Source organism: Netta rufina, assembly GCF_964035555.1.
Source record: "Netta rufina genome assembly, chromosome: 5".
Lineage (NCBI taxonomy): Eukaryota > Metazoa > Chordata > Aves > Anseriformes > Anatidae > Netta > Netta rufina.
The window spans coordinates 4,627,479-4,651,745 of record NC_140128.1 but is presented as its reverse complement, the minus strand read 5'-3'; the positions used below and the strand labels follow the sequence as shown (position 1 = coordinate 4,651,745).

Here is a 24,267-nt window from a genome sequence, read left to right as displayed (position 1 = left end):
AAAGCTATTGAGTTTTGGTCAGTTACTGGTCTTCAAGTTCAGATAGCTGGTAATAGTTTGTTGTGCAAATGATTGCCCTTATAAAATTATGTGCATAGCTTCAAAGCCTGGGCTTAGGCCTTTTTGAAAATGTGTCATTTAAATCTCAGAAGGCTTTGTATTTGGTTAGAGACACAGAACTGAAAATTGCCTGTGTTCATGTTCTGCTGTTCAAAAAAAAAATCTTCTACAAAGCTTTAAAAGTGCTCACAGAGATTCACTCATCAGAAAGCGCAAAACAAAAACACACAGTGCTGGCACAGCCATGCTTTACCATTTGCAAAAACATTAAGGTTAGGCTGCTCTTCAGAGATGATACTATTCAAAGGACAGCTACAATTACAGAGTTATTTCAGTTTGTGTATGCAAGGCAAAAAGTCATTAGAACAGAGCTGACTTTTTCTGCTTTACCTGGCGCATGTCAGATGCAGGCTGACTGAGGAAAAGCCTTCACAGAGTAAAGAGAAATACTAAGGAGGGGGAGAGAATTAGGAAAATCCAGATTTTCCAGGCTACAGGGTTCTTTCAATTTGATATGAGCAAAAAGTAAAATTGTAAGAAAATTGGCTTCATTCAGAGGATACGACTTTTTTTTTCCATGCTTACCTGCAACAAAAATGAGTGCATTAAAGTACTTAAAACAGAATTTGCATTACTAGAGCTACTTGCATTTATTTTAGTACTTTGAACTAGGAGGAATGCCTAGAAGATTTTATTTAAGGCTCTAAATGAACCTGAAAATGGTATGTAATCTATAACATAACTGACATTGTATTAAAAGAATCAGATCTTGCTGCCTTTTTTGTTGTTGTTGTTGTTGTTTTTTGTTTGTTTGTTTGTTTGTTTTTTGTGCCTAAAGCATGAAAACAGTGACAAAAAAAAAATCAGAAAATCTTTGTAGAAAAAATACAGGCAAATATGCATTAATCTTCATTGAAGAAAAATATATGAAGTCAGGATATAGCATATACCCACTAAATATATGCATTTCTGGACATGGTCCTGGGCAACCTGCTCCAGGTGGCCATGCTTGAGCAGGGGGCAGTGGGCCAGGATGCCTGCAGAGGTCCTTTCCAAGCTAAACCATTTTGTGAAATAATCACAACATATCTGCTAGACCCAGGGATACCCCCACCTCCCCGTTTTCTTACATAGAAAGCAAATTCTTTGAGATTTGAGAGGAAGCAGAATGTAGTATAACATTTATATGTTTATATTCCACTCTCACCCTTTTGTAGATTCTTAGAGAACTGTATATTTGCAGTAGGAAACCAGAATTGGACCCCCAAATAAATGACGAGTCACCACCTGCTTCCTGGGAATTATTGGACAGTAGTACCCCTTATAATGAGCCTTTTATTCCTTTCTTATCTATAAATAAATGCTTTACAATTTGAATCCACATCATTTATCCTAATATAGACCACTGTTTGTATGCAAAATGTGTACATTCTTAAAAACATATATTATTTACCCTTGGAGATGTTACAGTCTATTGACCAAATACATATTTTGGCACTTGGATTTGACTTGATAAGCCATAACGACTCCTTTGGAGGTGTTACGGTCTGCTGTATTTAGGGACTGTTAAATATGTGGATTACTGACACAATAGAGTGTAACAACTCCTCTGGAGCTGTTACGCTTCATCATTTATATGAAGCCACTGCACATGCGTGCAAACTATGCCTGATAAAACACTTTGGGAAGTCTTTGTAGCAAAAGTTACTAGTCATACATAATCTCCTTTTCACTGCCCGCACCCCTGCGATGACTCCATCATTGTATTGCATTCTTCTAAATGCAAGCAGTACTGGATTATGTTGCTGACAGTTTTTTTTTATGTTTGTTTGTTTGTTTTTTTTTTTTTTTCCAGCTTTTTTCTCTCTGAATATTCGAAATTATAGACAGAACAACTGCAGAGGCAGGAGTCACGGTACTTTTTCTGCAGCTGTAGGGTGTTTCTCAGAGAATCACAAAGAGAAGTACCTTGTACTAGCATCCTTGTTACTAGTCATTTCTGAAATAAGTACAAAAAAAAAAAACAAAAAAAACCAAAAAACAAACAAACAAACAAAATACCACAAAACAACAGAAAAAAAAAAAAAAAAACATTTAAGAAAATACACTTTCAGAGTATCTTAAGTTTGACTATCTTTTCCATTTATCAAACACACTGATGACCACCCTTAAATTGAGAACATGACTAAGTTAGTTATAAGGGACTTGTGGATTTTTATAAAGCTTTATGAATAATTGGTTTAGATTTGTAGCAAGTGATTCATTCTCTTTTGCTTTTATCTTTTAAGAAAAACTTTTTTCCCCTTTAGTCTCTTATATAAGAACCTTTATTTGCAGCTGGCAAATTAGAAGTCATTTCTTATATTTCATAGTACTGGGAGACATAACTGAAGCTGTATGCATTTTCAGTTGGATTCTTGTTTCTGTGGGTTAAATCTTAATTCTACTTGTAATTAAAGGGCAAATACCGCAGTCAGGCAAAATTAAAAAAAAAAAAAAAAAAAAAAAAAAAAGAATAGTAGCATCGATAACAAATGACTAGCTTTGCAAAGTTGTTACGTTTTAATGCTAATATCTTAAGAATCATACCAAGATCTGTTCTTGGAACTCCACAAGTTAAAGAAGGTCCTACCTCATATAGCTCACACTCATATATTATAATGTAAGTTTAAATGTGTATTTTTAAATTCTGTAATAGAAAATCTGGAACGGTATAGAGAGGAAAAAAAAAAAAAGACACTGTTTTCTTTAACTCAGTGAGAATGTATTTCATCTGTCTAATGAGGAATCTTATTTCCACAAAGAGACACTGCAACAGGGAAACTGTTTTTGCTGAATACATCATTCTGCTCAGTCAACAAACCTTTACCTGTAGAGTTTCTGAGACACAGAAGGAGGCATCCCCTTTACAGTCCCGTAATTTTAATACAGATAAATTACTTGTCTAAAATAGATGCTCCAAAACAGGGAGAATTTTCAAATACAAATCCCATCAGTCCTCATTCTTACCAACATCCCTTATACATTACTATGAATTTGTCCTGTTTAGTAATCTAATTGTGGCCATAAATAATATATGTAAGCAAAGATTTTTTTAATACTAGGTGTTCAAATTTAACTTCCTAAAGCCATATTTGGACACCGGTATTTTATTATAAAAAATCTTCATTATTATTTTTTTTTTTTTTAATTTTTTGAAAATGCAATAATTCTGCAATTTCCTTCTTTGGCTTAGCACTTATCCTTGCCACATGAAAAATCTTCCTTCATTTTATATTAACTATAATGCTTCCTTAGTGATTTTGAAAGCAAAATAGTTACTGAAGTGAAATTTTTCTGAAATAGCCATAACGTAGGCACCAAAGTTCCACAGAGCTAGCCCTGAAGATTTTCCCTCAGCACGAGGAAGCAGATTTGTTAGTGTCTGTACAGTTACCATCTATTTTCAGTGAAATTCAGTAGTTTTGTATCCTTCTACAGCACTTTTTATGATTATTTGGGCAACTCAGAATTTCAACTGATGTAATACTGCCCCCTTTTATTAGAACTGGAAAACATGCTGTTTATTTATGCTGTTGCTTCCAATGTTTTGAAATTATGTGACAAGATAAGATAAATCATGAAATTGGTATAACAAGGAAGGGGAGGAAAAAAAAAGGAACAATTCCAAACAACTTTTTTGCTGGATATATTGTCTGTGTTATGACTGGGCATCTTAGGCAGCATGTTATTCCAGGGAAATCCCTTCTGTGTTTCTGAGTTTGGGGTGTTGACGGGTTTTGCTTTTTTATGAATTTCATTATCATATGTGCTTGCATTGTTTTTCTAAATCAGTACATTTTTAGGACAACAATAGTGTTGTGTTGTCTTTTATTTTATTATTTTATTTTTATATTTATTTATTCTAAGGCCTGATCAGGAATTAGATGCATCTTTGGATAGCTGGATGATTTTAAAATCCCTCAGACGTGGAGTAGTGTTGCAGTGAATTGATTTTTACAATTAGAACTTTAAAATGTAATTCAAAATGAAATTTGGGGTAGAGCTTTTTGGGGGAAAAAAGGGGGAGAAGAAAAAAAAAAAAAAAAAAGGTCTAACCCCTGAGTCTCCAACTATATTATTTAGAGAGAAAAGTTTCCATTAAAAACAAAGGGGGAAAAAAAATCTTACTTTTGATAGCACCCTGAAGCCTGTACTATATCACTAGCTTTCACAGATATCACAGAAAATAAAACCAAGCTTAGAAATTTTACCTATACTTAAAGAAATGTTTTATCTGACTTTTCTGTATTTAGTGAGGAAGGTGATGGAATTTGTAACTTCAGATGCACAGTGGGGTCAAGTACAGCCCTAACACTGGTACTCAGATTATAAGAGTTATGGGAGAAAAATGCCATTGCCAACATTAGCCTCTGTATAGGAACATAGCTCCATTATCAAGGCCAGGTTTATAATGGGAACCAGGTGTGAGAGGCTGTGGGTATGAAATCTTGTCAAGCCTGTTCCTCAAACTCGAAAGATAGAAATATTAAAGCTGCTCATGGAACGCTAACCTTCTGCCTGTACGTAACATTAGGATTCAGTCTTTAGCTGATTGCATAGCTATTACTCAAATACTCCTATTTACACCTAAGTATTCATACTTATGCCTACCAATATACTCACTTTTTTTTTTTTTTTTTTTTTCTCCCAGATTTATTTTGTATGCAATGTGTGGAAAGACATAAAAAATAATGTATTTGAAATTTTCACATTAAAAATACATGTTCGCTCAAACTGTGGAATTGACAGTAAGACAAAAAGCAGTGTAAAATCTCTGGCATATATAGGTCATCTAAATTTACAAATAAGTTAGCTTTGGCATCAGCTTCCTGTGGATCCGGTTTTGCACCAATGGAAGGGGGTGGCTGTGCAGACCTCTCTTTTTAAGCCTTTTGGTCAATAATAGCCTTACTTTACAAAATTGTCTTGGTAAAGTAGGTAGCTTGTGCATTTGCACTCCAATATGTTAGATACACAGTTAAATGCTTAGTGCCCCAAAGCATGTAGCAGCTGGTTAAAATAAAATCTAAATAATTTTTCTATTGATTAAATTATCAAAAATCAGTTAAGTAAAAAATGCAGTATTTGGAAAGTATAAATCACTGAATTTTTTTTGACCATAAATTTAAAAAAAAAAAAAAGTTTGGTCAGTTTAGTAGTGATGTAATGTACAAAAGTAAGAAGTTAAAAGAAAATGCACCCAAAGGACCTCTATGAAACATTATTAACTATTTATATATATAAACATTATTGTTGAAGAAAGTCCCCATATTATCTGAAGTTTTTAAGTTTTTCATAGCTTCCAGGTCAATCAGAAAAGCACTTAGAAATAAAATACTGTTTTCAGGAAAGAAACCAGCACACTCTTTGGGAATTAGTTGCTAGTTTTGCTGTATCTTGACAACTGGAGTTTTTGCCACTACCTTTGCTTAACAACGTGCTTGTATGGTAGCTGAATACAACTGTGATGTTTTATTTCTGTTGTCAGGGCTACTTGAAGGGTTGCCTAGCTGCATGTTTTAGACCTCATTAATAATAATGATGATGATAATAATAACAATAACAAAAGGGGGGATTGGCCCATTTCTTCTCTCTCTTTTCCAGCTCAGGAAGAAATGCCAAATATCAATTGCATAGGGTATTTCCTGTGGAAAGGATAAAAACTTTGCCCTCTTTTGGTCTTTTCTCTTAAATATTGGAGCAGCAAAAAATCCTAAATGGACAGCATTTGGTGAAAATGGGTCCCAGAGCTAAATGCTGAAAAATTTGCACAAAAACAACAACAAAAAAAAAAGGATAATTTTTCCAGGAGAACATGTGTTCTGCCATAAAGGAATAGTGTCTTTGTGATGGCTGTAATGGCATAATGGTTGTACCTTCTTATGTGCAATCCATTTCTAAGCTACTCAAAAGACTGCAGATATATACTGAAATTTATCCCATGTTTTCATTATACATCTCCACAAAACAATAAAGATAGGTTGAAAATTACTGTTCAAACGTAAATTCTCTGGGACAGGAATATATTCATTGATTTAAATTGTGGGTCAGAATGGTAGCTGCACAATTCTATCATATCACTTCTTCAATTGTCCTGAGAACTACAGAATATATTTGCATGTTATTTCACACTTAGATACGAGCACAGACATCCACAACCATTTGTTTCTGAGCTCTCTGTTCATTCCTGTAAGTAAATGTACAACACCAAATACATTGCCAGTCTAACTGCAGCAGATTAAGTAAAACAAAGATAAATTAGGATTACTCTGCCTGATATTCATTACTTTCTAAAATTTTATAATAATGTTTTCTGTGTCTCAGGTATCATTAGCCTGCATTAATAGGTACGATAAACTGAAATACACTCACTGCTATAGGATATTTACTCAGCTGCCTGTTTGTGGGATTATATACTACTTTGTGCTGATTTAACTGTTTTGCTTCTAACAAAACAATAAGAATGCTAGCAAGTAAAATCTTCTTTCATCTCATGAAAAGCAAGTAATACAAAACAGTATTTGCAAATGTTTGAGATCTCATTAATGGAGTTACTTCCTTTTTTTTTCACAAATACTCATGCAAACGCATTTTTATTTCTATGGTTGTATTTACATGTGAACATGGACATTTGTGCATGGTTACAGACATTTGCTGTTTATGCCCAAATTGATAACCTTCTGTTAAAAAAATTAATAATAAAAAAAAAAGGCGGTTTTGATTCAGCTCCCACTCCAAACTCCATGTTGACCAAACGAAGATCACAGTAGCAGGGAACATTTCCATCCCTGATACAGTGCTGATGCTATTTGTAGATCTTTACAGCAGCTCCGTGAACTTTGCAGCATTTAATCTAGAGATCCAACAGACTTTGCTTCTCTGTGCCTTACCACTGCCACCTTTTTCCTATTGATGGTATGCCAGAGGCATGTTCATCTTTTTTTCCTGTGGTGATGAAGATAATGGATGCCGGAATTGATAGATACAAGTAAAGGCTTTCTACTACCTGGAAGGCCTCCTGGCTGAAGGAATTCCCAGTTGCTTTTTGCAGATAGTTTAAGGCAATATTGCACTACTCACCATTGAGGCAGGCATCAAAAACAATATAATTTGTCGTACGTGACCAACTAGAGCATAAATCACAACCTGCAAACTATTGAGCGCTTAAGTGCATAGTTCATGCATAACTCACAAGCTGGATTGTTTGAACACTTATAAGTTACTTATACATGTAGAATATAAATTGCTGATCCCCCAGTGGTAGTTTGAAAAAATAAGGAAGACTGTATTTGTTGAATAAATTGTTCCCTTCACATAGCTTGTCCATCTGTAGTCACATAACACTAACACCATAAACAGGTCTATCTCAATTGGAAATGCGTAACAGGGTAATAAATGATATTCAACATCAGATTACTCGTACTAAAATCATGTTCAAGTCATAGTAAGCTGTTATAACACTACTTAAAACCTGAAGTATGCCTAACCCACAAGCTGAAATTGCCCAGCTTACATCCTGAAAGTCTACAGACAACATTGATTTCTCAGTAGTTCACTTTTATGCCTGTGGCCTCTAACATGTTGCAAATGCTTCTATAAGAAAGGCTGGAAAAACATATCAAATTTCTGTTCTTCCACTTGCTGACATTCATTAACTGAGGGAGAACATTGAGACAAGGTTTTGGAAAGATCTCCTTTTCACCTCCACCTGTTCCAAAGCAGTTTATTAAACAGCCAGTAAGAGAAGTGGACACTTGTGCTTTAATGTCAGGCCTGTGTTGATCAGGTAGCTGTGAATGCTTTCACTGTTATCTTGACAAAGGTTTCTTGAGATGGCAGACAATGGATGCATTCTTATCTCATTGCCATGCTCTTTGCATCCCTGAGTTAAATTGATAAGAACCAATATCATTATATGACTGCTATTCAGGTGAACTATCTTTTATATCCATTTGGATTTTTGCTTAGCGCATCCTATTTTTACATGCTTGTTCCCTTTCTAAAGCACAGGAACCCTCTGCAGTATTTCAGATATGAATAGAGGCCATCACTCGGAGGATATGCACTAGAACTGTACACAAAGTGAGTCACTGACGTGTCACAAACTGTAAAACTTCTTGTTCTATCAAGGGTTCAGCAGGTTGCCAAAACATACTCAGTTGCCAGATCTTCACCAGAATTCTGTTCCTCGCCTGAAGCCAGTCAGTCTCTTTGAATAAATAAGATTAGGTTGTCTGGCTGCGCTCTTCCTCCCAAGGGATTCCCCTTTATCAAGGGATTACCTGCATGCCCTTTTTTACATAACTCCTATATTTTATTCTTCAGTATCATGCTACGGATCATGTCATGTCATAGCTGCTAAACATCTCATGGATGAAGTGCCTGTCAACTCTTTTTTCCTTTCAGAAAATACGAGGAAGGTGTTCTGAAAAGTTTTGCTCCTAATCTTTTTCAGCCAAGCTTCGTTTCTCTTTCTTTGCAGGGGCTAATGAGTTAATATTCACAGTTGTAGACTGACAGTATATAGACCAGGACATCTATCAGTCCTCTGCACTGAGTAGCATACTCCAGCTACATAGGATTTTCATTCCATTCAGTGAAAAAGCCATCTGTAGTTAATCAGTATATACTCACCACCATGGACAGGCAAAAGTAATGAACTGCAGTATGAGAAAATTGTAGTAAATATGTGCATTACCCTATCCGGGAAGGAGATGAAGTGTACTATTTGCTTAGTTTATCAACTACTTTCCCTTTATCTCCATCCATGCCATGTTACTGTAGCTACCTTGGAATATGTGTTATGAGACCATACAGAATCCAGTAAAAAGGTTAAAAAAAGAAAAAAAAAAGTTTTTTTTTTTTTTTCAAAAAAGTACATGATTTCCTGTTCATGACCCCAGTTAAGGTCTCTTAATGTAAAGCATTTGCTTTATATTATATATTTGAGGGTGGATTTCAGCACATGTGACTCTCTGAATCAGGACCCACGTTACTTATTCATCCTTCAACTGTTCTGAGATCTGAATCCTATGGTGTTAGGAGTGTTCTTGATGTGATACAGGATATAGTTTAGGCTGTGGAAGTCTCTGTCATCCTGTGAGAGGCAGGGAAATTTTCTTGCAGTGTTTGCTAAGATCTATCAGCTCAGGTCTTCTTTCCTCTTCCTCCAGCTGATTCTCTTCCTTATTGCTTCCTTATTGCTTACCCTCACTGTGCTTTGGCTGGGGCTCTTGTAAAGTGTCATCAAAACATCTTCATGTTGCTGTTGTGTGTCTCATTGTAATAGAATAGCACAAAATTTCTACAGTGGAATTCCCACTACCATCTTATATGGTGAAAAGTGACTATTATTTCACTTATTTTTGCTCTACAGTCTGTGTTCTGTATATAACTGTATTTTTGTTGTCTCTGTATTTGTCTTTGATTTGGTTTCACAACTAAGCTGAACACCAAATATATTTCATAAGCAGATTACACATTTTAACACATATTTCTGATTGCTTGGAGGTAGCAAAGGAATAGAGATAAAATTGAAAACTGCATTCTAAGGTAACTGTATTATTTGTTTCTTTAATATTTCTGTTTTGCTAGTAATGAAATTACTCATTTGGGATCAGGCCCTTTTAGGCTGTGCTTTAAACCAGACTAAAGCAGGCATTGCTCCTGACAAGATGATCTTTAACAGAATTGGAAAGGCAAGAACTATATTCAGCCAGTTTTCACATGCTGCCCATCCAGAGGAAGGATGCTCTTAGTACTGGTTCCCTATCCTTGCACTGGGCTGCAGCTTGCTGCCCCTTCAAGGACACAGCTGTTTGGACAACTCCTCTGTAACAGCAACAAAACATATCTTCAGGAAAACAAAACAAAACAAAAAAAAACACATTTTTTTTCAAGCTGAAACATTCCACTGTTTTGAGTTTTCAGCATGGCCCCATAAACAGCTGAACTGGAAGAAATAAAGGATTGTGGACTATGTGTGTTGGAATCCAGTGGATTGGAAGGTGAGGGATGGGGCAGAGCTTCACTGCCACAGACAGTGTCTGTAAAACTGTGCTTTGAATGTAATGAAGTGTAAGAAATAAGAGTAAGGGAGAGCACAGGTAGAAACATAAAGATCCTGTAGTTTGAATGGTGGATATACTACCAGATGGCTTCAGAGCATATAGTTCTTTCCTTCCTTTTGGCATAATCCCTTTCAGTTCTCCCAATATATAATCATTTGAAATTCCTCTTATGTCTCTGTTTCTAAACCCTAAGAAGAGGCAAACCCAAGCCTTGCTGTTTGCATTCTTCTGATATCAAAGACTCCTATCCCACTGGGGCCCTTAGCCATAGGAGAGGTTTGAGGGAGGGGGAAGAGATGTTTTTCCTCCTCCTTAGCTGCTCTACTAGACTGGAGGGTGGGGAGGGGAGAAGGAGCAGCAGTAGGACCTTAAGGTTCAAAATGGAGACTAGGATGTGCCTGATGCCTGCGTCCAGCTCGTTTACCCACATATCACTGCTTCTTTTGGTTGATGTTGCAGCGAGACTGGAGCTGGGTGGAGACTGGTGCCTGATGATGCAGAGTGCTCATCCTCTCAGGGAGTTTAGGGAGAGCCTTGGTCAGCCTGTTTTTACAGAAGCCTGCACCCTAGAGATATGTGCCATAGCAGACTGTAGAAGGATATTTTTCTTTATGTATAAAATCTGTGTTACAGATTTACAGGAAGTATTTATTTATTCTTCCAATTAGCTGAGCCTGAGAATCATCTAAACAGAGATGGATTTAGAGATCAGCACAATGCAGCGAGATTAAAAAACCCTTTCCATCTGAATTAATGAATTTCAGACTGCTTTTCATAAACTAGTTTTTCAGAAGTCATCTGTGAAAGCTTGTATAAAGAATTTTTAAAGGTAACTTAATGGGATGGAGAAAAGGTTTAAAATTATCTACTGGGGCTGTTGCAGGAGATATTAAATATTGATTTATTTTGGAGTAAGAATCATACTAAAGAGTAAGGCTTGTAGTCAGATCAATTTATCTGGAATACAAACTGTATAGCTGTATTTAGTACAATGTCAACATGAATCTTAAACAAGTGGATGTGAAAGGTTGAGCATTTAATCTAAATCAGTTGGCTCTCCCAAATCTTCAATTAAAAAAAAAAAAAACACAAAACACTCAACATTTCAAACTGAACCGCTCCTAAATGTTTCAGGTGGTTTGTATTAAAAAAATGCTTTATTTAGTGAGTTCATATTATATCATAACCCTCTCCTGCGCATCATGTTGCAACTAGGAACAAAAATCTATAGTCCAAGTCTTTTCCAAATCTTAAGTTTTTAATACTCCAAACTCTCTTGAAAACCCGATGTAAATCATTCAAGTAATCTGGCAAATAACACTGTAAGCAATTTTCTGCTACTTGCCACTGCTACTGCACTGCCAAGCTTTTGGTCGTAATATAAAAGTTGGCTCAGATTGTACTTAACCAACTAAAACTGATTATGTTCCCTTTTCAGACTTAAATAGATGCCAGCTAGTGGTATTGGCTAAAATATTTTTCAGAATGTATAAGTGTACATAGGCCTGCAGTAGGAAATCCTTTATCCAAGTGTGACATCAAAGCAGTGCTTCTCAGATAATTTAAGTGTTACATTTGCTTTTGTTTGTACTGTTTTCTTTAAACATATTCATTAGACAAGAGCAGAGCCTTTAATGTTCCATGACTGAAAAATCCATCAAATAGATTTACGACAGAGGCAGTGTGGCATAACAGCCAGTGGACTGGCCTAATGTTCAGAAGTCCTGGGTGCAGTTCTTAGCTTAATCATTGACGTTCTGGGTAAGCAGAAGATAATGATTTCCCTCAGTGCTTGGCAATACTGTTACCAACTTTTTTTTCTGGAATGACTTGGGTTCTACTGCTGCACAGTGGTAGGTATTATGATTGTCTACATATATAGTAGTGAAAGGCTCCAAAATGTTGATTGCTTCCCAGGATATTACTATTCCCTTTCTTGTAAGACATAACTAGAAAATATGAACATAATTATAAAGTATACAAGTATACGGAGAAGTAAAGAATGTATGAAACAAAAAAATCCCTCTTACTTGCAGGTTGCATTTGTTCACAGAGTAGCAAAAATCTTCCACTGGAATTGAGGTGTTAGAATATTCATTCAGTAAATTGTAGGAGCTTTACATGTGTGTCATCTGGGGGGTGGGGGGTGGGGAGGTGAATGAGGACAGGAGAAAAGAAAAACTTCATTTTAAATGTGGAGAGATGTATGTAAGACCCAGTCTACACTTATGCTGAAAGGCAGGTCAAAAATAGGTCTTAAATGGGACATAAGTGGCTAATATGCTCTGTGGGTGAAACCTCTATTTTTGAAACTCCATTCCAAAATTGCTTGTTAAGAGAAAAGAACATTTTCCAAATTGTCATTGTTGCATTGAGCTGAAGAGTACTTTAATAGATATCTTATGCAGGAATTTAAAACAATCTTTTCGCGATAAAACAAAACAAATTAAAAAAAATCGTTTTACTTCAAATGAAAATCTAGAGAATGGATATTTTTTTTCCCGGTAGTGTTAGCTATAGATAACTAGTATTTTTGTCTTTGTATACTACTGCTGTAAACCCACAATTCTTTGTCAGCATGTAGATACACATTCTGCATTTAAGATGGTTTCAGGTGTAAGAGTTTCTGGACTCTGCATGAAAAAAAATGCAAAGCCATCCCATATAATCCCATATAAAGCACCTTCTCTCTTACATTATTTTGATTTCTGCTTCCTGCATTGAAGAGTTCTTCCTTCCTTCAGATGTAAATCTCCCCCTGTTTCCTGGAAGTACGTGGTTGCATGCATTTGCATGCTGGATGTAGAAATGGGAATCTTCACCTTGTTTTATCGGTTGCTTTTTTTGTTTGCTTTGATAAATGTATAGTGTTCATAAATCAACTTTGGGCTGTCTTTTCCTGGAGTACAAATTTTAAAAATGTAATTTATGAGTAAGTTAGTTCTGGTTGCATTAGAAAGATTTGTGAGTAAATAAGGCAGCTTCACTGGTAGGGAGTTGTTCCTTTGCCTTCAGCTAGCCCATCATTAATGCAAGATCTTGCCCACTTGCAGGACTGGTTTTCTACTGTTTTATTGCTAAACAAGAACTATTCTCCTCCATACCCAAAGGCTTTCAACCTTGCTGAATAAAACGGAAAAAAGTGTAAGCAAAGAGGAGAAAGTATCTTAGCCTGTGAAGATGTTGTTTCATGTTTAGTTTCAGATTCAGTGTGAATGTGCAAGAATTACACACTTTGGCCCTTATTAGTCCATGCTTAATTTAAGCACATAAGTATTTCCCTGGAGTTTAGTAATGACTATCCATGCCCTTGTGTTGCAATGGAGTGAAGGTGCTCAGCACCTTACAAAGTTAAGGCCTATATAAGGCTGCAAGAATTTGTAACTTGCTCTTTTTTTTTTTTTTTTTTTGTTACTGTTGTTGTTTTTTTTCTTGAATGAAGATTAAAGACAGGAGATAGTTGAGGTGTACATCAATATCATCACGGGCATTAGGTACATCACACTTGATATTGTAATCATGCAAGCAGTAATTGTGCCTTCCTGACATAAACAGTAAGCAGCACATTTTCCTGAGGCTGGAATAATCAGAGAAAAACATGGCAGTGATGGGGCTACAAGAGGCAAAACATTGCATAATGATGTTATTATCATTGTTCTATTGTCACCCGTCCTTATTCTTTAGTGATATGTTTGTTCTCTCTCTGAACATAACAAAAACCACCTGTGTATAAATAGTGTAATATTTAAGCAGTGATCATAAAACGCAACCTTGGAAAAATATACATAAAATGCTACAAAATGAAAAAACAACAACAACAAAACCAAAACAGATTGATAAATACAGAAAAACCCTTCCTAATCTATATATGCATGATATGCAATTATATATTTACATACAGCACAAGGCAAAGCATATATTTGAACACAGTAGCATTCAGTGGGATTTTGTTAACTGCCTTGATTGCATTTCTAATTCTAAATATGAATATGAACATTTAAGCCCAAGTGTCTTGTGCATCACCAATTTAAGCTACTTCAGGTGTCTTCTGAAAATGGGATGGAACAGCGATGTCTAGGGGCCTGCATTGCTTACAAACAAAAGTGGTAGCTACACTCAGCAGCTCATTCAGAGCATCTAGGAAACACTGGCATCTCTACCTAAAATATTCAACACTATAGATGTTCAAAGATTTCTGTAATAAATGCACAAAACTTAGGTTCAGATTTTTCCTGGGAGTTTAATTGTTCAGTTTAGAAATACATGACAGTAGAGTATTTGAAACATTTTTTTTTAAACCTTTATAGCTATGATTGATGCGTAGAGTAGGAAAATGCATTTATTGTTATTTGATAACTGATTATTGCATCATGTAGTCCATTTTCATCAGTTTTTCCAGTACTGTTTGATCATGTCACAAAACCTGGCATATGCCTTTCACAATTGAAATGGTGGAATGAAAGTATCTATGACAACAGCTGTCATGCTTTTAGCTTTTAGAAGTTTAAAATCAAACATACATATGTGTCTGTTTCCGTGCACTTATATTCTATATTGTTCATAAAATAACATCATATTGTTTCTCAGGATGTTTGAGTGGAGCACGTGTGTGTCAGTGTTCTGAATTTCTCTTGAATCTCTCTGAATCTCTCTTGCTCTGATTTGTATGGAGGGCAGCTGAATTTCCTTTGTGCTGTTGAGGTTTGCAGAACACCACAATGAAATTGAAATTGGTGACTTCTTTTTTCCTTTTTTTTTTTTTTTTCCTCATTCCAAAAACATTGTTGTCTTGAACCTAGAATAGTTTTTCTGGTTGTTATACTGCTGTGGCTTCTTGCTAAAGCTGTGTTTTCAGCCTGGGGTATATTACGGGATGATTAAGAGAAAAGGGAATTCAGAATTTGAGAACAGGAACCAGATCTCTTGTCTTCTAAATTCTGTCCCAGTTCTAATGCATGATAATACTTTTAATGAAATTTAGTTACAAAAGAAAAGGTTGGGGAAGCGTGCACAGATATATGCGCATAATCATGGCATTTTGGAAAAGTATTCCTGTGCACTTTTATGTCATTTTAATGTCTACATTTTTAACTACTTTGTGGAAATGGGAACATAAATGACAAGGTCCAGTCATCTTCTAAATTAAACCAAAATATAGCAAAATATACATTATTATTATTGTTCTATTTATTTTACTGGAGAAAAGATTGGTTTTACCATGTCCTTATGCATTTATTCTTGTAACTCAAATGTTAGAAATATGAATGACCATTCTGAGAGTCCAAGAGTAGCTACTGAATTGCTTGCATTAGTCACTTTATGGTGCAGGAAAAACAGTTTTGCTGGTTTCTGATAGAAGCGTATGTCAGTTGTCATTTGTGATTATTTTCATCTGTCTCTCTCTTAAAAATGCATGTGTACGCACTTAGCTAAAAGAAAAATGTATTTTTTTTTTTTAATGGGTGCATTCCGATTCTTTCTAGTTACAAGGTACGTAGATTTGGTCTTAAACCATTTACCAGCTCTCCCTTAAATCTAGTGGGCAATACCTGATGTTATAAAAGAAAATTAACTTCTCTCCCTGGAAGACTTCCAGTTAATCATCTGTGGATGTTGGTCAGGAGGAAAGGGAGCAGCAGAGAGAAAGAGGGAATTTCTCTTTGACCCCAACAATTGAACAGCTTACACTCTGGAACATGAGATTTGATTATCTTAGCATGTGTTACTAAAAATGTTATTAACAGTCAAAAAATTATCCAGCTCTTTTAAAAACAAGTGACAGCCCAGGCTTTGGACTCTTTCTGACCTCTAGTGAATTCTGCAGCTGTATTATGCAGTGTTAAGTAGAAACTCCTTTTGTTTGTTTTACATTTACCAGCTGTTAATTTAATTGATTGCCCATTTGTTTTTTGAGGACTAATGAATTCTCAACAGTCTAAGGTAGAATTCCACAGTTTATGTGACTTAGAAAAAGATCTTTACATTTTGGTTGATGTGTAATTTTACTGTAGACTACTGTATGAGTTTGCTGCTGAAACAAAGAGTTAATCAGAGAGTTCTCAGATACTGCCATGCATCATGCCATTGTGCATGAATAAAAAGTTGGAAACCGCATGAAAGCAGTAGTTGGGTTACCACACAACTGGATATGCTTAAGTCTGAACGCTTCATAACTCTAACTACTGGGGAGTTGCAAACTTATAAATAACCTTGCAATTGGTTAAAACCATATTAAAACCATATGAACAAAGACATAAAGCGTTTGGTTAAGGGGGCTCAGTAAGTGCAGTAATCCTGTTGAAAGTAATCTAACCAGGGCAGATCCATAGCCTAGGAGTCCCTGCAAGTGCAGCAATAGTTAAGGGTATGTCAAAACTTCATATGCAGGAGGGCATAATATCCTACTTAGGTGGAAACATTCGCTATCTGTACTGTTTGCTTTTAAAAAATACTTAAAAAATCATACGCTGCTATTTTTAAAGGCAAGCTTCAGTGCACTGAAATCTGTTAACTTAGTAGTATGTGCTGAATGCTCCCAGTAATCAGCGGATTCATCTAAATCCTTATTTGTTTTCAGAGCTCAGGATGGCTACTGCTCGCACTAGCCAGGGGCTCTTGGCATTCTGATTCTTAAAATCAGATTTCTAAAACAATTAGTTAAAGAGAGTGTTTAAAATTAGGCAGTTTGGGTTTGCATTTATCTAATGAATTTTGGGCCTTTAGCACTCCAGTTTCAAACTTTTTATCTAAACCCTTAATGTTTGGATTACTTTGCAATTCTCTATTTTGACTTCTGAACCTGTCTTAAAAGAAGAGTCCATATCATGACCATCACTATGAAATTGTGGTCCTGAAGAACTTTGGAGGTTTTGTTTGCTTGTGATGGGCTTGCATATATGATGCTGTCATGTGGAAGCCAGCCGAGGCTTGTGAGTGAGGGAAAAAAATGTTTTAATTCCCTTTTATCTGCTTTTAATCCCTTCCTTTTCAATCATGCTTTAAGACAGAAGAAAATATTTAATAGGGGACCTGAAGACTTTTCTCTCAATTCATCTCTTCAAGCAGGTTGCTTGTTTTGAGGCACTGTAACCTAATACAAACCTTAGTCAGTGGCAGGGGTGATAGTCTGTGCTGTACTTTCAGCATATCAGGAAGTATTGGAACAGTTTGCAAACAATATATGGGCCTTCAAAAACCAAACCCAGCAGTAGGTAGAGGTGAAAATCCACCAAAATGTCCCCCTTAATTTGGTTCCTGAGATCATTTTCTCACATTGCTAGAAATACTGAATTTGTGCATTTCTCTTCCATAAAAAAATTGAAGGGTCAAGTTGTGCCAGTAGCAAAGAAATCAGCACATCCTTTGTCCATGTAGCCTGTAAATCAGTGGTTGAAATGATACACTTTGTATCTAGCAATATCTTAAAATACCACCATTTCTACAATAAGTGAACTCACTTTGCTAACTTAATTTATCACATTTATTGGAGCACCTCCCGCTGCTATGCTGTTGAAAACAAGCTCTGGATATTCACCACAAAGTTCTAGAAAACCAAAGGCCCTTCTGTGGGGTTGCCGTGCTTTTAGTTGTAACAATAATGCAACTATTGTGTTTATCTACTTTGCCATCCAAAGAATTCCAGCAGTTGCATGCCTGCACACCAGTAGGATGATTGACATTGTTGTAATAAGGTTAATGTTTAAACTTCCCACCCATAATAACTAAAATATTCAGAGATAAGGATGAAAGTTAATTTGTAATTATCCCTGCTGTGCCAAGATGTTGCAAAAGATTCTAAGTGGAGGGTAATTTAACATTTCAGTCTCAGCTGTTATAAAAAAGTAGGAAGAAGAAAGCAAAAAGCTTGGGACATTTGTATGTTGACTTTCCAGGGGGGTAAAAAAAAAAAATAAAAAAAAAATGGTTTTGTGTTTCCTCTTATTCCTCTTTATTCAAATTGGGAATAAGTTTCTCTGTGTTTTGTTGAAATTGTGCTTTTGATATTTTGAATATAGTAAGTTGTTTGCCTGTTGTTTACTGTCTATGGTACATGAAGGGAGTAGATAACAGCTAGCAAATAAACTGCTAGAATATTTAGTGTGGAATAATTCAATTGAAATATATTTTATACATAAAGACAACATGTGATAATTATTTGTAGTCATTCTAACTAAACTACTGTCCTCAGAAGAAATAATATCCCTTCAGTCGTATGCTCTGTGGCTTCAATGAACGACCCATATTAATTCAGTTTCTAGAAACTGGCTCTTTAAATTAATGTTGGTAACTGCTTCCATGCTAGACTGTTGAAATAAAGGGTATTACATCATTGTCCAAACATGTCTACTTAAATAAAAAGTATTTGTTTGCAAAATATATATATATTTTAAATCTTTCACACAACGATCAGCGTGCATGCCATTTTCCATTTCAGTCTAAGCATACATTTCAGATGTGGAAAAAGCAAGCATGTTGAAATAATTTGAGGCATGGGTATAGTCGGATCAGTCTTGGTAATCCAGAAGGGAGGGGTGCCCAGTGTATTATTACATTTCATATATTATTTTTCAAGAGATGGATGCAATCAGTCATCTTCTCGCATATGGTTTGAAAAAAACTTGTCGTGCTGGCAAGTAAACTGTTATTTAAGTACACAATCCACGGTACTACAGAAACAGTTTTGCCAAACTTGTCCAAGTATTCTCACATCCTTAAAGATGGTATAAATATCATTTATAGCAAGCCGTTTACTTCAGACTATATGGAATGCCTTCCTGCTCCCCTGATCTAAGTGTCCCAGTTTGCATTATGGCCTTTATTGCTTCTGTTTGATGGAGTGATCAGTAAAAATTTAATGACACTATAAAATAATAAAAATGTCATTAATTTACCACGGATCTTGGATGCAGTGGTTGTAAAGTTACATTAATAAACAGAATATTTTTTACAACAAAAAGCATTGTTACGTGGGAACGTATAAATAACGCACATAAATTTAAGAGCAATTTTACTGTTAGCACACACATTATTATGGAATAGCCAATAAGTGTATAAAACATAGTATATAAAATTTTATGAAAATATACTGTGCACATCAAAAATTCAGCTTTTATCTAAGTGCAGAGAAAAGCCATTATTGTGTGCTCACTGTTTCATTGCTGTTCTTTCACACGATCACAATTTTACATTTGTTTCTAGTCATTTGAAGTTTGCAGCCTTCTCAGAGGAAAAGGCTGCTGCTGCTTTTTCCTTTCCTTCTTGCTTTAGTGAATCGTTCTTCCACCTTCCACACGTGAAGAAAGAATTGATTCTTTCTGCCAGAACATGACGGAAAAGTTGCTAATTTAATGCAAAGCTAAAAATAATGCCAAAGGGATTGAAAGGCTTGCTTGGCGACTCTGGAAATAAGGGATAACTATCTAGCAGTCTATCTGTCATCACTGGGGCTGCTCCATCACTGACTGTGATAATATGTGAATATGATGGATGCCACAGCCTTGTGGCTCATAACATTTAACATTCATCAGCTCTCACTAACGGGGGCTTTATAATTTAAATATCTTTATTTAATATGCAACATCTACCTCATACATCATAATTTCAAAGCACTTAAAGAACCAACAGTCCTGCAAGACAGTTGAGCAGACTTTAATTTTTTTCAATAACTTTTACGTTTTCTGCATGTTTGTGACTGGCAACGCATAAATAAGTGCCTAATCGTATCACAGATGGGAATATTAAGATTTGGCTGTTAAGAAGAATCTTTCCCCTCTTCTTTTGCTCATTTTAGAGACGTGATTATTTTTACTCTATATTCAACATAAACAGAAGCACAAAGGATTTGAATTGTTCTGGGAAGAGCTTTCAGTTTTCCATGTGGACTCCAACTGACTGTGTTGGTCTAGTCGTATGAGAAAAGGTCGTCAGTGCTGTGTCCTTAAACCTTTCTCTAAAATTTTAATGGGAAAACTTAATATGACTGTACAGTGTAAGCTCCATAGCTAGTACAAACAAACAAACCAAAAACATTCAATATAGAAATCCAAAATGCTTTTTCACAGAAGACAAAACGCTTGCACTGTCCAGAGCAGTGCCCTTTATTACAAACTCACCAAATTTTTCTGTTAATGCAAGGAGGATGGGGGTAGCAATATATCCAGTAGTCAAGCTACATGTCTGCAAATATAATGCATGTATCGGTAACGTATTTATTAGTGTAGCTATTTATAGGCATTCACTTTAAATTAAAGTGTATTTTTAGTTCATATAGGAATGCTATGGACAGAATTAATCTTCCTCTCAGTCCTTATTCATACTAGGAAACAGGTATATTTTGAAGGGATTATTATTTTAAACAACTATTCTCCTTAGGATGAACTCAAGGCAGGAGCAAAGACAAATCCCTTAAAAAAGGATCAGAACCTAGTGGGATAAGTTTCCTTTCTAATGATAAATTTCATATGAATTTGTTGTATTTCACCAAATTGTAAAGACTAGATAAAAACCTAATTAATATTGGGGAACATTATTCTATTTTCACATTTCTTCTGAGTTTGTCTAATCCCAAGGCAAATATTTTATTTTATTTTATTTTTATTTTTTATAATCACTGTGATTATTTTCAATAAAAAGCAAGCAAAGAAATTACTTTAAAAGGCATTTCAAACATTTAAGTAGCTTTGTTACAGCTTTTCATGAATTAGAAGGAGGAGGTTATGAAAGAACTACAAGTACATCTCCTTTGTTTGACAAGAGCAGGTATTTTTATGGTATAAGTGCTTTCGTTTTACTGTTCCTGAACCTTATTATGCAATTCTCCTTTTTCTCCTTCCACGTCAAAATATTGATATTCTTTCAGAAACTTTTTTTTTCTTCCTTTCTTTTTCAACAGAATATTTTCTGGTAAAATCAAAGAGAATGAATGACTAGAAAGATATTTCAAATGTGCATATTGATATGTAGCAGAGTCTGTTGATTTTTATAGCAGAAAGGTATTTCTCCTTCTGAAACACACTTAAAGGCTGTTCTTCCAAGAATACTGCAGGTGCTGTGTTAACATCCTTAAGAAAAAGCTTTTAGTGCAAATGTTTTGGGAGAGACAATATATGTGCCAAAAGCTGCTTTCTTAGTACTGATCTTTGTTTTTATTTCAACTGCAAATCAGCCTTTTGCAATGGAACGCAGAATCCTTGACAAACTTATTTTTTATTCTGTCTACTAGTAAAACAGACCCCATCCTGATGATTCAGGTGTATTGTTACATTGCACAACATCTTTCAGTACAATATTAGAACTCAGGTATTACAGTTCCTTTCTGCACTCACATTTCACTTGTAACTCTTTCTTTACTCTGTGAGTTTCTTTGTATGTGTAAGCTCCTTCATCAGCCACAGATTTAATAGAGGAAAATAAGTTATGAAGTTAACCAATAATAAAATGCAGAGATATTTTGTTAGATGATTGAAAGGTTCTGTGAAACTTCTTTTAGAAATGCAATTAGTACCTAAAATGCCTTAGCTGCATGTTGTAGCATGGTGTCAGATTTTTGTTTTCTTTTTTTCTCTGAAAATTAAAAGAAAATAATATAATAGTCCATGATTGGAGCAATCAAAAAAATGGGGATTCAAAAGAATTTCTGAATTGTTTGCTAACTGGATTTTATTACTGAAATATATTCCTAAAATATAGTGATAATACAAAGAAATATTTGGATGTGCAATAAATGAGAAGTCAAGGCCATCAAGGATGTTTGATTCTTAAGAATGTTTCCAAGCTTCTAACAATCTTGCAAGAGAGAAACTCATAATCTTTTACGTCTAGCATGCTCAGCACAGAACTAGGTCATTGAACAATAGACTGAACAGCAATCAGCACTCTACTTCTGCATAATGCATTAAGTATAACATGGAGAAACTGTTCATAGAGCTGAAAGCTGGTATTTCATGTCTGTAAATTCAAGCTGACATGACATTTAATATTGTTTCATAGTAATGAACAACAAGGTTTCATTCATTCACAAGTACAACATAATGCCAAGTTTAGTCTGAAGAGGTAACAACAAGGCAAGAGGGAAAACATGTTATGTTCCTTCAAATGAGAACGCTAAATTAATGATAACCATTGAATGCTTTGCTACTGATACACAGCACTACAGAGACTGCTATTGTGAGGCAATACTACACTGTCAATTGTAGTGACCTTGTCCAGTAGTTGACTGAAGAACTGGGTTAACACACAAAATACCTTTCAGTTACCAGTTCCAGCATTCCTATGGAGGTCTCCAGCTCTCAAAAGCTTTGTGTTTTTCTAGAAGCAAGCACTCTTTTTCTTTTCTTTTCTTTCCTTATTTTTTTTTATTATTTTTTTTTTTTATCTCCTTAGGTTCCCTTTCTACCAAAGGTACAATTTAAATTCCTAGACAAAATAATAGTATCAGTTCCGTCATCTATTATTCCTTTTTTCAAATACTTGTCTTTGAAAAACTCTTGCATAAAATTCAGACTTGTGTTTTCTCAGAGGTATGAGTGCTAACTTGAATTGGAAAGTGGCAAAAAAAAAGTGCTTTTTCCATTAAATTAGCAGTATATTTTAATACAAACTCTTCTTTCAACTTCTGAATTTTCATGTCTCCCAAATGTTGATTGTCTTTTCTAGTTTAAGTTAGAAAATAAGTGGAAAGGCAAAGTGAGCAGCATCAGTCGGCGCTGTTCCCTGCCAAGAGTGTTTTGTATTTGCATGTACAATCATTTATGCATTATGGCAGTGCAGATCAAAATAATTTCAAAGCTTCTGTATATGTTTCACATTTAAAAACTGATTTTCATAAATGCAAACATTCAGAATCTGTAAAAAAAAGAAAATAGTCCCTGAGTAAAATTTCTAATTAAATGCATTTGTTATTTATTTGTATTTAGAAAATAAGGCATGTATCAGTGTATACATCCATGTACAGGCTCACAATGAGATATAAAATATTTGGGCATTAAGACTACTTCTGTTCTTTTCCAGGAAAGAACAAGGTTTGAGAATTTAGGCCCCCAGTTAACAGGGAAACCCAATGAAGATGGAAAACTGGGCCCTGGTGTCATTGATCTTACAAGGCCAGAAGATGCAGAAGGTGAGTTGCAATTTTGACTGTGGGTTATTGACCACTGCATCACAGAATGGTTCTGTATCTGAAATGCTGCTAGTGTCATAGGTGCTGTCTAGCTTATATCCCAGGGTAGCATTTTTTGAGCATTTTTGTGAGATTGTAATAACTCCATAGCAAAGGGCAGATACATGAAAAATACTGCATTGCATTTATACTCTAAGCCCTCCTACAACATAGCTGTTTTTTCCCCTAGGAGCTGTCAAATAAGTGTTTACATTTTATGCTACTAATAAAAATGTAGGGAACACTGAGAAAATTATCTCAGAAAGGCAGTATATACATGTATATACTTTCACCAGTTTTTAAGGATTTAGCAGCTTTGGAGAAAGTTAGAGCTCTTTAAGAAGTCTGTCAACCAGTGCACTCACAAACTATTCAAGATATAGCAAGCACACTTTTATGGACAGACAGCTGTCAAGTGAAAATGTAAAAATATTTCACATTTTCTGTATGAATGCCTTATACATGATACAAACCTTCAGTGCATTTGTACTGATTTTAGTGAGAGTTCAGTATATCATGCATTACCGGATCAAGCTAGAGATGGAAATCAGTGTTTCTCAAGACTGAGTTTAACCTCTACCTTATCATACACTGCAAGAGAACATGTAGGTAGATAGGAACTCTACCAGTGACTGCAGTAAGATTAGTAAGATTAATCTACCATTCAGTTAGCAAAAAAAGTTAGCAAATTTTCCCCCTGGATTTACTTTTTTTTTTTTTTTTTTAACTTCACAAATTCTAGTTATGCCACTGTTCTTCAGCAAAAAGGCTAATATATATATATATATATATATTTTTTTTTCTGTTAATATCCAAGCATTTCACAAGTTATCAGTTTGCTTTGTTCTTGGATCAAAAGAACAGGACCAATAAGCTCATGACTGTTGACCAATAGGTCTTTTTTCAAATTATTCTTAAAATACAGAGACAGAATTTGCC

At 35.2% G+C, this 24,267-nt stretch overlaps 1 protein-coding gene across 5 annotated transcripts in view; it reads left to right on the top strand.

Moving 5' to 3' along the window:
• Positions 1-24,267, top strand: part of SOX6 (SRY-box transcription factor 6) — a 373,900-nt gene that overhangs the window by 317,272 nt on the left and 32,361 nt on the right. For all 5 annotated transcript variants that reach the window (XM_084287862.1, XM_084287859.1, XM_084287861.1 and 2 more), the window contains one exon: positions 23,181-23,289. In XM_084287862.1, the coding sequence (XP_084143988.1) occupies positions 23,181-23,289 (109 nt within the window). The remainder of the gene's footprint in view (positions 1-23,180; positions 23,290-24,267) is intronic.